The sequence below is a fragment of the Xenopus laevis genome, chromosome 2S (genome assembly GCF_017654675.1).
Source record: "Xenopus laevis strain J_2021 chromosome 2S, Xenopus_laevis_v10.1, whole genome shotgun sequence".
In the NCBI taxonomy this organism is placed as follows: Eukaryota; Metazoa; Chordata; class Amphibia; order Anura; family Pipidae; genus Xenopus; species Xenopus laevis.
In genome coordinates, this window is record NC_054374.1 from 112,035,476 (window position 1) to 112,049,975 (window position 14,500).

Here is a 14,500-nt window from a genome sequence, read left to right on the forward strand (position 1 = left end):
AGATCTTTCCGTAATTTGGATACTCATACCTTAAGTCTACTAAAAAATCATGTAAACATTAGATGCACCCAGCAGGCTGGGTTTGCCTCAAATATGGATTCATGAAATCATAATTTGGATCAAGTCTATGGGAAACAACCTTTCTGTAATTTGGAGCTTTCTGGATAACGGGTTCACGGATAATGGATTGCATAGCTGTAGTGGTTTCTGCATTATGTTCTTCCAGAACTTTTTTCTGTTGTTTATCACAGTTTTGTTAAAATAACCTACAGCAACTTTGTATAATGATCTGGTTTAGATAAGTTTCTGGAGAGGCATTTAGTATAACAGGACTGCCCCATATTGCTGGGCAGCAGTGCATTTAACTACTAAGATCCAGGTCAAATTATAATGAAATATTGTTCTTTTAAAAAGGAGTCTGTTGCTCTGGGGTGCTTAGGGCTATTCAACTCCATTTGAGGGCATCATGCAGCCAACTGGCTAGCAGTTGGACATGTTAGCTCTATCTGCCTGGGGCAGGGATCTTTCCTTTCTCCTTTCCTATAAAGCTAGAGGTGGTAGAATTGAAACCAACTCGTTTTACAGGTCCCTGGCCTTTGTGCTACAGTGCAACTTGTACCTTACCGATTGCAGCTCATTTACAATTTTGGCAGATTATATACAGTGTGATTCATTCACAAGAATTTTGTTTGGATTACTGTCCTGGTAATTTACCCTTCTGTGTTTTTACAAGACCCTTAGGTGTGGTACATTAACAGCCATTATTCTGGTTGCCCCACCTGTCTCAGCCTTAATGTTTTTATGGTGGACAATAAACTGGTCAGACATTCTACAAGAGGGGGGTACATAGGGGGGTAATGTCTATAGAACCCAGTTGGTAAGTTTTGCTTGCATAGGCTGCTGGCCATGGGACGTGGTAGAGCAACCTTGCTTCCATAATAATAAGCCATAGCTTTGTTGTGTTCGTTGGCTTTTTTTCAGTAGTTGATTTTTAAAAACAGATGGTATTTCCATACATAGCTTCTATTGTACACATTTAGATTTGTACGGTCTCTGGGGCAGGCACCTTTATCCTCTTTGCCACTAAGATCTTAATCTTTATTGTAATGACCCCCTGTTTGTTCCATTAACTTATTGTTCTGTTATGCAGTGTTGTGTTCGAAAGTAGTACTATATACAGTCATTTTAAATTGTTTGGGAACCCCTCTTAATTCTTTGGAGTTTTGTTTATTTGGCTGAGCTTTCAAAGTAGCAAATTCCTTTTAATATATAATATGCCTTATGGAAACAATAGTATTTCAGCAGTGACATAATGTTTATTGGATTAACAGAATATGGATGCATCATAACAAAATTAGATAGGTGCATAAATTTGGGCACCCCAACAGAGAAATTACATCAATACTTAGTTGAGCCTTCTTTTGCAAATGTTAAGGCCTCTAGACGCCTCCTAGAGCCTTTAAAGAGTGCCTGCCTATGAAGTTAAAGGCATAATGAGCTAATCCAACCAATTTGGTGTTGCCTGTAATCAGTATTGAGCAGTTACATGCATTCAAATTACCAAAATTACAAGGGTACCCACATTTTTGCATGGCCAGTTTTTCACATTTGATTTAATTTCATTCAACTGAATACTGCTGCACTAAAAATCTTTGTTCAGAAAATACCCCAGTGCTCAGATGGAAATGAAAGACATAAAACTGTTTTATAAATCTTTTTTGTTGAAAGTGGAGTAAATTATTACGCAGACTGAGAGGGGTTCCCAAACTTTTTCATATGACTGTAAATAAAAATAACGGTATGGAACCTGTTATCCAGAATGCTTGGGACCTGGGCTTTTCTGGATAATGGATCTTTCCAGAATTTGGATATTTATGCCTTAAGTCTACTATAAAATCTTGTAAACATTAATTAAACCCAATATGATTGTTTTGTCTACAATAAGGATTAATTTTTGGATCAAGTACCAGGTACTGTTTTATTATTACAGAGAAACAGGAAATCAGTTGTAAATATTGGGATTATTTGATTATAATACACAAAAGCCATGAATATCCTGTAAATTATATCCTTATAAACGGTGAGTAGTGATGTCATCAGTTATAAACGGTGAGTAGTGATGTCATTTCTGTCACATGACTCAGTAAAATTTGTGTATTATAATAAATAAAGTACCCCCAGTTGTAAAATATGAGGATATTATAAGTTACCTCGGAGTTCCATGACCTGTATAAAAACACTCGGCCTTCGGCCTCGTGTTTTTATATGGTCATGAAACTCCTCGGTAACTAATAATATCCTTATATTTTACAAGAGGGGGTACTTTATTCACTATATAATGGAGTCTGTGGAAGATGGCCTTTCCATAATTTGGAGTTTTCTGGATAACGGATGCCATACCTGTATACATATACACCTTTTCATGTAACATTGAATTGCAGTTGAAGCCATGCAAAGTATACATCCAGAGCTAGCTGTGCATTTATAAAATCTGTTTCAGTAGCAAACATATAGTAATGTGTATTTCTTTGGTTTTATTAAGTGCAGACAAGCGGCTATAAAAAAGCTGAATTTGTGGAGTGTTTTATCATTCAAGGCAGTGGTTTTCTTCCGGGCCCTCCTTACCTATTAACAAGGTAACATTTATAATGAAAACATTGCTCTATTAGACAGCCAGCTGTTGTTAGAATTATATCTCCTTTAGACCCACTTAGGGAGGAATTCCACAGGTTAGGAACCACTGTTGTAATATTTTACAGAACGCTCTGCATAGGAAGCCAATTGTGTTTGATATTCAACTGAAAAAAGAAAAGCATGTTTCATTCATTCTGGCTTTGTGGTGAGCAGAAACAATTTGATTTATAGAAGACGCTTGCCTTGACCAGCCAACGGAACCATTGCTACATCAATATATTGCAAAAGCTTTTCTATGACTAGGAACAAGGAAGTGCCCTTTCTTGCATTGGGGGAAGTGTGTGATGGCTCTGTCATTTAAAATATTGTGAATACTAAAATATTGTGTGGTAAAAAGTGCCTGCTGTAATGTAGGTTTGGAAAGTGTGTTCTACAGCCTCCTGTTCTTAACACTGTGCCCTAGTCACTCACTGCTAAATTTGGGCTTCAGGCATAAGTAGGATAATAATAAAAGAGAGATATTGTAGAATGCTCAGGACCTTGGGTAACCTGCCTAACTGCTAGCTGATCCAGAGGAAGGCAAAAAACCCTGTTTGAAGCCTCTTCAATTTGCCTCAGAGGCAGTACTGTTGCTCCAGTCAATATATAGGTAATTCAAATAACCCATTATCATTACTTTCCCCAAGCTAGCAGCCTTTTTTATTTGCATCAGCAGCTTAGCCTTACATTAATGGGAAAAAGGAAATACATTTTTTTAAAAAAATTGTAATATTTGATAAAAATGTTGTCTATGGGAGATGACCTTCCCATAGTTGTGAGCTTCCTGGATAATGTATTTCCGGCTAACGGATTTCATACCTGTGTACTTAGGAAAAAAGAAGGCCAATCTTTGGAATTAATTTTTCTCTCACTTTAACATTATTGTTACTATTCTTGATGTGCTTGGCCTTTATTGTGTTTAATATACATTCTCCCCATAAATATTATTAATTAAAATGAACAATTAAGTACAGTAAAATGGGGTTGGTTAATTTTACAGGTACAGTGACTTTATGTTGCTTGTTTCTTTAAAATAATTCCAAAGGAGGGATTCAGCTGATGGGAAAAGGTCTGGCATGCCAGCTGTGAGCATTCTTCTAATGTTGCCAGAGGAATTTGTGTAATTATATGTATTAATACATATAAGTTAGATAAATGAAGTTGGTTGTCCCCCTTGTATGTACATGTATATTGTTTTCATTGTACCCAAAGCTGTTAGGTCTATAGTGCATGGTGACTGAGCAGAGAATATCTGCTGTGAGATTGTTAGCCAGTTCAGGTGGACATTTCATGATTTACTTATAATACACAAGAGGCATGAATATCTTGTAAATTATATCCTTATAAACGGTGAGTTCTGATGTCATCAGTTATGTCATTTCTGTCACATGACTCACTGAAACTTGTGTATTATAATAAATAAAGTACCCCCAGTTGCAAAATATGTGGATATTAGCAGTTATATGGTCATGAAACTCCTCAGTAACTTATAATATCCTTATATTTTACAAGAGGGGGTACTTTATTCACTATATAATACACAAAAGCTATGAACATCCTGCAAATTATATCCTTATAAAGACTATAATGTCAACAGTTCTAGTTATAGTGATGTCATTTTTGTCACACGACTCACTAAAACTTGTGTATTATAATAAATAAAGTACCCCTTGTGGGAAAAAATGAGGATATTAGAAGTAACCTCTGAATTCCATGACCTGTATAGTGACTCCTCAGTGACTTATAATATCCTTATATTTTACAATAGGGGGTACTTTATTTACTAAATATTACCAGGCCTGTGAGAAAATAACCCCCATATGCAATAGGCACAACATTGGCCCAGCAGCAGTAACCCATAGCAACCAATAAGATGCTTGCTTTTAAACAGGTGACCAGGAAAGGCTTCCTGCTGATTGGTTGCTATGGGTTACTGCTCCTTGGCAAACTTAGTGTTTTTTTATCACGTATCCCCATAGTGTATTAATCAAGGCAAAGGCAGGCAGCTGAGCCAGTTACTTCACAGAAGGGGCTATGGTCAGTGCTGTGAACTGGAGAACTTCTGAAATATTTGCAACATGGGCATGGAACAAAGTGCAAAAAAAAAACACATCTAAATTGCCATAATATTGGCCACATTTCAGCTTGCCCCACCATAGTGACACGCAGTGCTATTAGATACACATTTCTATGGAAGGTGTATCAGGGGCCCTGTACTTGCTGTCCACTGAATGTAGATGTTATATACAGGGCTCCCTTGCACTCCTGAGCTTTTTTTTTTTTCAGATGCACTAACTAAATGTGTAACTGGCACAGTGCCTCCAGTAACAAGCAAGTGAATGGGACTGTTCCTTTAAGTATTGATTCATTCAGATACATATGCATGGAAGTGTAGAACAAAGCTTGGTTCATCCCCTGGACCAAACATGGAGACCATGACCGATTCCCTAATTGCAAAATGCTGCAGCAATCAGTGCCATTTTTACATACTTGCCATGTTATGGGGCACCCATATTATAAATGGACATATAGATAAAGAGGTTGCATGGAGAAATGTGTTTAATGGGACCTATAGTTATTGGTTTATTTGTCCTCACCAAAGGGTTCTGGCAGGGATTTCACGGCATCCATCTTCCGGGTCCTCGGTAAGCTGATTGGGAGATCGGTATCTCAGCGCATGCGCAGTTGGAGCAATGTGCCGGTTTTCCACAACTGCGCATGCGCCGAAATTGAGGGAGATTGCTGATCTCCCAGTCAGCTTGCAGAGGACCCAGAAGATGGATGCCATGAAGTCCGCTGCTAGAATCTGCGACGAGAGGCAAGTATAAAGTATGGGGCATTTCCCCCCGGGGGGGGGGCAGTTAGCCTGGTGGATGGGTCTACATGGGGTGGGGGGTATGGGTTTTTTTTCTACAGGGTTTCATTCTTCTTTAAGTTTACCTTACATGCTACAATTAGGAACTTTCCCTTGGCCATTGGCCTTACGAAAGAGCTTTTGTCCACTGAATCGACAGATATGCAGGTAAAAACAAAAATAATTATTCATCTTTATCTGATTCAACATTAATGTTGCAAAGTTCTGGCACCATCAAAAGAGCTGAATCAAAATTTTTAGTCCTGCCTGATCGATGAGGTGACCGATAACCAAGGCTTTTGCCTTGTCTCCCACCACACACATTGATTATCATATGAAAGATCTTTTGTATGATAATATTGGTGTATTGGTGGATCTATATTCTCCTTTAGACTTGTAGTGGGTTGACAGCAGTTGCAGTTAAACATCTGTATGGTCAGTATACAGAATGGCTGTACAATGCAGAGTATAACATATCCAAGACCTACTTTATTCAAATTGGGCCATGGTCTTATAAAAAGGGGACAAAAAAGATTTCTGCATGTATGCTATGAAATAGACAAAATTTAACTTCTGCTGCAAAACTGAACACACAAAAAGAATGTCCTAGTTAGTTGTTGTTTGGATGTTACTAAATACTCATTCACACACAGAAGCAGAGAGTACAAAAAGTAGAATTACATTTTGTTTACATTTCCATGAAAACTTTCTCATTCCTCCCTTCCTTGGGGAAAGTTAATATTTGTCAGCTGGAACAGGATGGATCTGGACAGAGCAGGCACATAAATCTTGTGTTTGAGGTTTTCTCCAGCAGGGACCTGTAACATTCCGCATTGTAGGTATTTCCATGCCATACCATGTGCAGCATCATGCTGGCACTCGATTAATACAAACGCCTTACCTACAATACTGGATTTGCTCAATTTGGTGTGGAGGCAGGGCTACAAGGATGAGACAAAATAGTAGGAAAGTATACCAGCTGACTTCAGAGGCCAAAAAGGGAGATTAGTAAAAGTAGCAGGATAAACAAAATAAGCTTCTTTCATATGCTCTGCTCTGCTTAAAATAAAACTATGTATCCAAAAACTTACCTTGGCTTTGGCTCCACCCCCTATGACTTGCACTATCTGTCATCTGACGACATAGAAGTTTGGTCCGTTGGTCTTTCTGCCTGAGGTTCCAGGCCTTGGCCTATCATTGTGCTGTAATAGTATGTGAGGCCCAGCATATGGTATGGTGGCCAGGCTAAAATGTCACAAATCTGCAGTTTTGCACTTTCAACTTTGCATATTCCTGAGGAAGAATCCTTGTTTTACTCTTGGTGTGTTCCTTCTATTTTACCTCTCTGTGTAAAAGGCAAGTATTTAGTGGCCCTGCAGTAGTTAGGGTTGTATGGCTGGCTAACTTGGCTTTAACTGTGTACTAAAAGCTGGTTTATAGTACATGCTGCTGTGTATGACTCATATGCTTAAGGGAATATTTCTTCCTGTTGCCTAGTACATAGCACACCACCACATCTGTTTCTCTTAAATTTTTAACTGAAGTTATTTATTATTTTCTGATTAGAATGTATATGCTTTCCATTACACAGTAACACATATATTGATCACATTGCTGTCACAGCTTGGATTGGAACTTATCGATGCAAAGTTTATTATTTGCTGGAGCTCTAGCGCTAACCACAGAACAGGGAAGGGCAGCATATGAAGAAGCATGAGCCCCAGTATCTAACAGAAGTTTTAGACATGCTACTACTACAGGAAGCAATTCGGGAAAGTGCAACACATACTGAGCCAGTAGAGACTGCAGGATCATTGCTATTAAAGCCCCTTTAAATAATAGGAGCATAGTACTTTTTTATTTATGGTCAGGTGGGTCCATAAGGCATATGACTGCTGTGCTGTTGCTTTTAACATTACTACAGATTTTTTTAATCTTATCTCTTTGTTATAACTATATAAAACAATGTAGCAGAAGTCTGCTTTTCTGGTCCAGTATTGTTTCAAAAATCAGAACCACGAGTGTAGAGAGTAGCCAAAGACAAATACTGCTTCAGTAGCAATTACATTTTTAAAAAATGATTGAAACAAAAGTATATTGGAAATGTGCTTAAAAGTTTTAATTTATTTATTTTTATTTTAACTTACATGCCCTGTCAGTTACTGCTCCATATTCAGTCTCTATTTGGCTATTGATGTCTATCTTTGTGATCCTACACCTCTTTAGAAATGTTGAACATTATGTTTTGGACTTCTGTACCAGTCCAAGGCAACCACAGCCCTTTAGCAGCAAAGATCTGTGTCTCCAAAGATGACCCAGTAGCTCCTCATCTTCTTTTCTGCTGATTCACTGCACATGTTCTGTGCTGATGTCAGTTACTGAGCTTAGGGACCTACTCACAATATACACGACACATAGAATAGAAATGGCTCAATATAAGGCTGATTAGTAATTAATACAGAAAATTATGACATGGCAGCACAAAAACCAGTGCAATTAGCATCAGAATTTAATAATCAGCCCTGTAGCATCTGCTTATATTACAGGCCAACCTCATTTTCTGCTTGATAATTTGTGGCGACCCCTAAGCTTAGGTTCTCAACAGCTGCTCAGAGCTCACTGAGCATGTGAGTGTCACAGACACTTTCCAAGATGGTGACCCCCTGTCACAAGTTTGAAGTTCTGGATCATTGCTGCTAATGACAAGATTAAACTGTAGGCTGGTGCAATAAGTTAAGTATATATTCTTTGCCATGTTTAGACATGACAAAGACAAGACACCTAAATAAGTAAAGTAGTGACATGCTGGGCAAACATATTGTTTGTTGCTAATGCTATTTGAGGCATTAATATTAATAATATAATAATATTAATAATAAAATGTAGCCAGGTAATAAGATGACTCAAAATAAATTGCCACTATTTTGATGTCTCTTTCCTGGCTTTACAACCCTTGCAGGGCCTTTGCCACGTCCCCAACTCTCTAGTCCACTAGTTGTCTTGTGTCAACACTAACCACCTCCAGTTCTGCACACCAGTTAAGCAGTGACCTTCTTGCCAGTTATGTAAGATCTTTTTCACAATGTTCTCATTATTCATCCTTTCAATGCATCCAAACTATCTTCGCCTACTATTCTTCCATGGTTTGGTATGTCCATGGCTATAAGTGGCACCTAGCAAAACATCTCTTGCAGACAGCTCTGAATACCCTATGCAGGGACTTTTCTTCCAGGTGATCATCAGGTTCTCTTCTGTTTTCTTGAGTGTCCACGGGCTTAACTACTATCCTGTAGATGAGATGTTTTTGGACAACTGAAGTAGCACCAGATTCCAGCAGCCAGATGAGCCTGTGTTTTCACTAGCACTTCACTAACTTCCATAATCATCCAACCCATTTACTTCTGTACCTGTTGGTAGATGTCCAGGCTCATCACATTCTGCCTGGGAGTCTTGTTTGGACTGTTGATCATTTACTTTGTCATGTCAAGACTAATTTTTATGTCAAAATCCTCAGTGTACTCTCTCTGGCTTTTTCTTCATGTTTGGTGTGACATTTATCTTCGAGCATAATATATAACTGTGGTTGAGGAGCATGAGAAGCACAATTGCTGCTGCTCTATAATAACTTGTTCAGTACTTCTTTATGAGCACACTTTATTACTCTGTATAGATCATACATCTACACAGTGCAGTCTGGAAATTCTAAATCAGAATCTACAGTGTGTATATACAATAGACTGTGGCTTTGTGTGGCCAGATTGTACAGTTCACTTTTATACTTTATTATTTTTATTACTGAATAAAGCAATTCCTATATTGTATGTTTTACCCTTATAAACAGATATTTCATATTTGTTTTGCAGAATCTTAAAGCTGATCCAGAGGAACTGTTCAGAAAACTAGAGAGAATAGGCAAAGGCTCATTTGGAGAAGTCTTTAAAGGAATTGACTATAGGACTCAGAAAGTTGTGGCCATAAAAATAATAGATTTGGAAGAAGCAGAAGATGAAATAGAGGATATTCAGCAAGAAATCACTGTGCTCAGCCAATGTGATAGCCCTTACGTAACAAAGTATTATGGCTCCTATCTTAAGGTGAGTAATGCAACTGGAAATGCAACTTCATTGTAAAGTGCACTTTACACCCCCCCCCCCAAAAGAAAATCATTTTAGCGTACTCTGTAACAGCTGGGGAGCACAATTGAATATTGTCAAATAATATAGGGATGCAACGCCTAATCCCCTCCCCACATGTTTCTCTGCTGCAGATCAGAGAAGCAGTGGCCCTAGGGGTAATTTAATGAAAGTGTGCAATGTTTAGTAAAGCTGTAGTAACTCATAGCAACCAGCTGTTTGAAAGAAGGAACTTGACCTCAGCCTTTTGGAACTATGAGGTTTTTTTTTTAGAATTCTGAATGCCAACATGCTGCATGTGGCAATTTAATAATAGTTGTGAGGCAAAAGGTTGTGTCATGTGGCTCTGCAGCTGTGGTTGCACTATACCTTCTTTGATACTCTAAAAGCCTTGCCTTCCTTCATTGGTCTTGTTTAAGTTTCCCTGATAGAGAATGAGATATGTCGTCAACTTAGAGCTCCAAGCCACTAGCAGACATTTAGTCCTATTTCTCTTTTGGCCCTCCACTTCTACTTACTTTTCTGCTTTCTTAAAGGAAAACTATACCCCCAAAATGAATACTTCAGCAACAGATAGTTTATATCATATTAAAGAATCTTGCCAAACTGGAATATATATTTAAGTAAATATTGCCATTTTACATCTCTTGCCTTGAACCAACATTTCGTGATGGTCATTGTGCTGCCTCAGAGATCACCTGACCAGAAATACTGCAGCTCTAACTGTAGCAGAAAGAAGTGTGGAAGCCAAACACAGAAACTCTGTCTTTTAATTGCCTCATGTGACCTAACATGTATGGTTTGTTTGGTATATTTGTGTGCCCCGTGAATCCTAGGATCCCAGGGGGCGGCCCTTATTTTTTAAAATGGCAATTTTATATTTAGGATTACCCAATGGCACATACTACTTAAAAGTATATTATTATGAAAATGGATTATTTACTTGAAGCAGGGTTTTACACATGAGCTATTACTGTATATGCGTTATCTTTTTATAGATACCTACATTGTTCGGGGCTATAGTTTTCCTTTAATTGTCTCATTTTCAGTCATGTATCTATCTCTGTACTTGTCTAAGACTAAAGGTTTTGGCTTTGCTATTACACTTTGAGACTATAGATTTAGAGAGCCATAGGGTTACATAGAGGGCCCAAAGCAGATGCATCAAGAGAGGACTGCACTCCTGACACAGTGAGGTCCTCGGCCGATGAGAGTATCTTTTCTTCCCTACTGATATCTAACCAAGCCCCATGCATGGGCCAGAAAGCTGGGAACTTGATTAAGAGCAGCCAATTCAGCATAAGCCTGTGTTGTGCATGTTTCGATTTGTCCGTTTTGGATGGATGTGTATGATTGCTTGGACAAGCCCCAAAATAGGTTTGGCTCCCTTAAATTTAGTGACACTTAAGAACTTTAAATGCTACATTAATGAGAGTGAGAGTGCATTTTCATACAAAAAAAAAGGACAGTGATATCTTTTTACAACAAGATTGTTCCTTTGGACAACCCCACCCTAGGAATGGTTCTTGTTTGCATTATTATGTTCAATTAGGAAAGTCTTTGTACGGCATGTTTCTGTTTTATGTTTGTAGAAAGCACTACAGTTCCTGTGCAGATGCACACCCATGGGGTTTACTTAGAATTCTGCAACGTCTCCATGAGATGAATGACTTTCTTGTGGTTACATTAAGTAGAATTTAGTCCACTCTTGGGGAAAAATGAAAGGTTAACCTCTAATGAACTGGGCTAGTCCTCACTGTTGAGAAGAGACTACATGTTTGATGGATTCTTTATATTACTCACAAGTGCATCAGCAACTTGGATTTTAAAGAAACGTAGCAAATTAATTGTATGCTTTCATAGATGTTACTACCGGTACTTTGGTCTGTTCTCAACATGCCATTTTTAGCAAATGACGGGCCTGTGTTACGGGTAGTGGTTACATTTGATACAGAGATTATGCACATATCTGTTCCCCACTCCAGTGGAGCTTACAATCTAATGTCCCTATCACATTCCTACACACATTATGGTTGGTTATATCAGGAGCCAATAAACTGCCTGTGTGTTTTTGGAATGTAGGAGGAAACCAGAGGAAAATATAGATATAAAAATGTACATATATCCCTGTGTGTCTACGTGTGTGTACATGTACACATAGACACAGAGAAAGCACAAAATTGGCCTATAATTGGGCAGCTCTATATAGCTTATGTTTTACAGGTAAGTTTGGTTGTGCTTTAAATATACACTCATTGATGGAACACTTCCATAACTATATTTTGGGATTCTTAGTGATTATCTGCCATAAGAAAGAGCTCTGTGTGAAATGTGCACTGTATCCAAAGGTGGTGAATGTGTTAAAGGGAAAGGTATCCCAAGAGATAAGGCCCTGTTCTCTAGTAACACATTTAACCTTCTGAATGGCATTGGAAACCCATTGGGGATTATATTCTTCCTCCTTAAAGGAGAACTAAACCCTAAACATAAATATGGTTAAAAATGCCATATTTTATATGCTGAACTTATTGCACCATCCTAAAGTTTTAGCTTCTCCTTAGCAGCAATGATTCAGGACTTCAAACTTGTCACAGGGGGTCACCATCTTGGAAAGTGTCTGTGACACTCACATGCTCAGTGGACTCTGAGCAGCTGTTGAGAAGATAAGCTTAGGGGTCATCGCAAATGATCAATTAGAAAATGAGGTTGGCCTGTAATATAAGCTGATGCTACAGGACTGATTATTAAATTCTGATGCTAGTTGCACTGGTTTCTGTGCTACCATGTAGTAATTATCTGGATTAATTACTAATCCGCTTTATATTGTTCTATGTTTCTATACTAGCTACAGTGCTAATTATTAATCCATTATGAATCATATGGTTTTACAGTTATCAATGGGTCAACTGGCAACTACATGTATAAATTGTATTGGCTGCAGGATTACTGTATATGTCTAATGCAATTTAGTACCTAATGTCTTTTAATATTCACTAAAACCTTTTTGCAAACATTTGTTTGGGCCCCACCTACCTCTTCAAAAGATTACATATCTAACAGACTTTCTTCTATAGTTTTAGGGTATCCAAGAAAGTAAATCTGTTTTAACCCTTGCATTTTATGCTATCAGACTGGGCACCCCCTTTGGTTGCTTTGGAGGGTTCCCCACGGTTTGGAAACCACTTGTTTACTCTGTGCATCTGAGCCAATTCATGAAAAGACCTGCAGAATGGGATGTTGCTGCATGTGTGTCTTTTATATCTAATAACTGATCAAACAGTGACCCTTAATGTATTTGTATCTTTGAGTTTAGTTTTTCAGTAGCAAATCATAGGAGCCACTGAGCAGGTTTGCTGCTCACAAGTGTTACTGACCCTGTTAAGAAAGATGGGAAGCCCCTGAGATAATTATTGATGAATAGCCTTCTGTATCTCTTTCTGTGTTACCCATTATAAATGTATTCAGCGTTATCTAACCCTTTCAGATTCTGCCTACAGTATATACATTTAAGGAACCCATGGCAACAAACCTTACTTAGTTGTAAGACTTGATGGGTAAACTAAACAGACCTTCTATAGCAACACCAATGTTCTACTTCTTACTTCATTGCCAGTGCCAAATTGCATTGATTCATCCTGATTGGTCTGATCACCGGGCAGAAGTGCAGTTTGTGCATTTGTCTCCAATGACCCCAGTACATGTGCCAAACGTTCCAGTTCACATTACTGTGCAATACAGAGACTGACCAAATGATCATTTTGGAATCTGATTTGGAAACAACATTACATTTGTAAACACGTGATCATGTCTAGTATGTTTCTTTATTGTAGGACACAAAATTATGGATCATTATGGAATATCTCGGAGGAGGCTCAGCTCTGGATCTGGTATGTGTAAGAATTCCCATCTCTAATTCATTCCTAGAATTCTGACATTATTAGTCTGCCATGATCTTATTTTGATGCTGTGTGTGATTTGTGTCTGTTATCCATTTATTTATTATTTACCCCGATAAGGTTGTCACTATATGGGTATAATTAATGTAGAAGTTAAATGGCACAAGAAAAGCAAAAAATTATTGGCAAACCCCCATATAGTGGTAACCAGACACAACTACATTTAAAGAAAAAATGGTTATAATATACAGGTATGGGACCTGTTATCCAGAATGCTTGGGACCTGGGGTTTTTCGGATAATGGATCTTTCCGTAATTTGGGTCTTCATGCCTTAAGTCTGCTAGAAATTCATGTAAACATTAAACAAACCCAATAGGCTGGTTTTGCTTCCAATAAGGATTCATTATAGCTTAGTTGGGATCAAGTACAAGCTATTGTCTTATTATTAAAGAGAAAAGGAAAATATTTTTTAAAAGATAGGATTATTTTGATAAAATGGAGTCTATTGGAGACAGCCATTCCGTAATTCGGAGGTTTCTGGATAAGGGATCCTATACCTGTACTACATTTGTGAAGATGTGGAATTCTCTCCCTGAATCAGTTGTACAGGCTGATACATTAGACAACTTTAAGAAGGGGTTGGATGGCTTTTTAGCAAGTGAGGGAATACAGGGTAATGGGAGATAGCTCATAAGTTGATCCAGGGACAAGTCTTATTTCCATCTTGGAGTCTGGAAGGAATTCTTTCCTCCTCTGAGGCAAATTGAAGAGGCTTCAAATGTGTTTTTGCCTTCCTCAGGATCAACTGTTTATATATATATATATATATATAGTATATATATATATATATATATATATATATATATATATATATATATATATATATATATATATATATATATATATATATTAGACTTAAAAGGTTGAACTTGATGGATGTCAT

The 14,500-nt window shown here is 37.8% G+C and overlaps 1 protein-coding gene across 2 annotated transcripts in view; it reads left to right on the forward strand.

Moving 5' to 3' along the window:
- stk24.S (serine/threonine kinase 24 S homeolog) overlaps positions 1-14,500 on the forward strand; it is a 31,186-nt gene that overhangs the window by 3,876 nt on the left and 12,810 nt on the right. For both annotated transcript variants that reach the window (XM_018249872.2, XM_041584283.1), the window contains exons 2-3: positions 9,391-9,621; positions 13,491-13,547. In XM_018249872.2, coding sequence (XP_018105361.1) covers positions 9,391-9,621; positions 13,491-13,547 — 288 coding nt within the window. The remainder of the gene's footprint in view (positions 1-9,390; positions 9,622-13,490; positions 13,548-14,500) is intronic.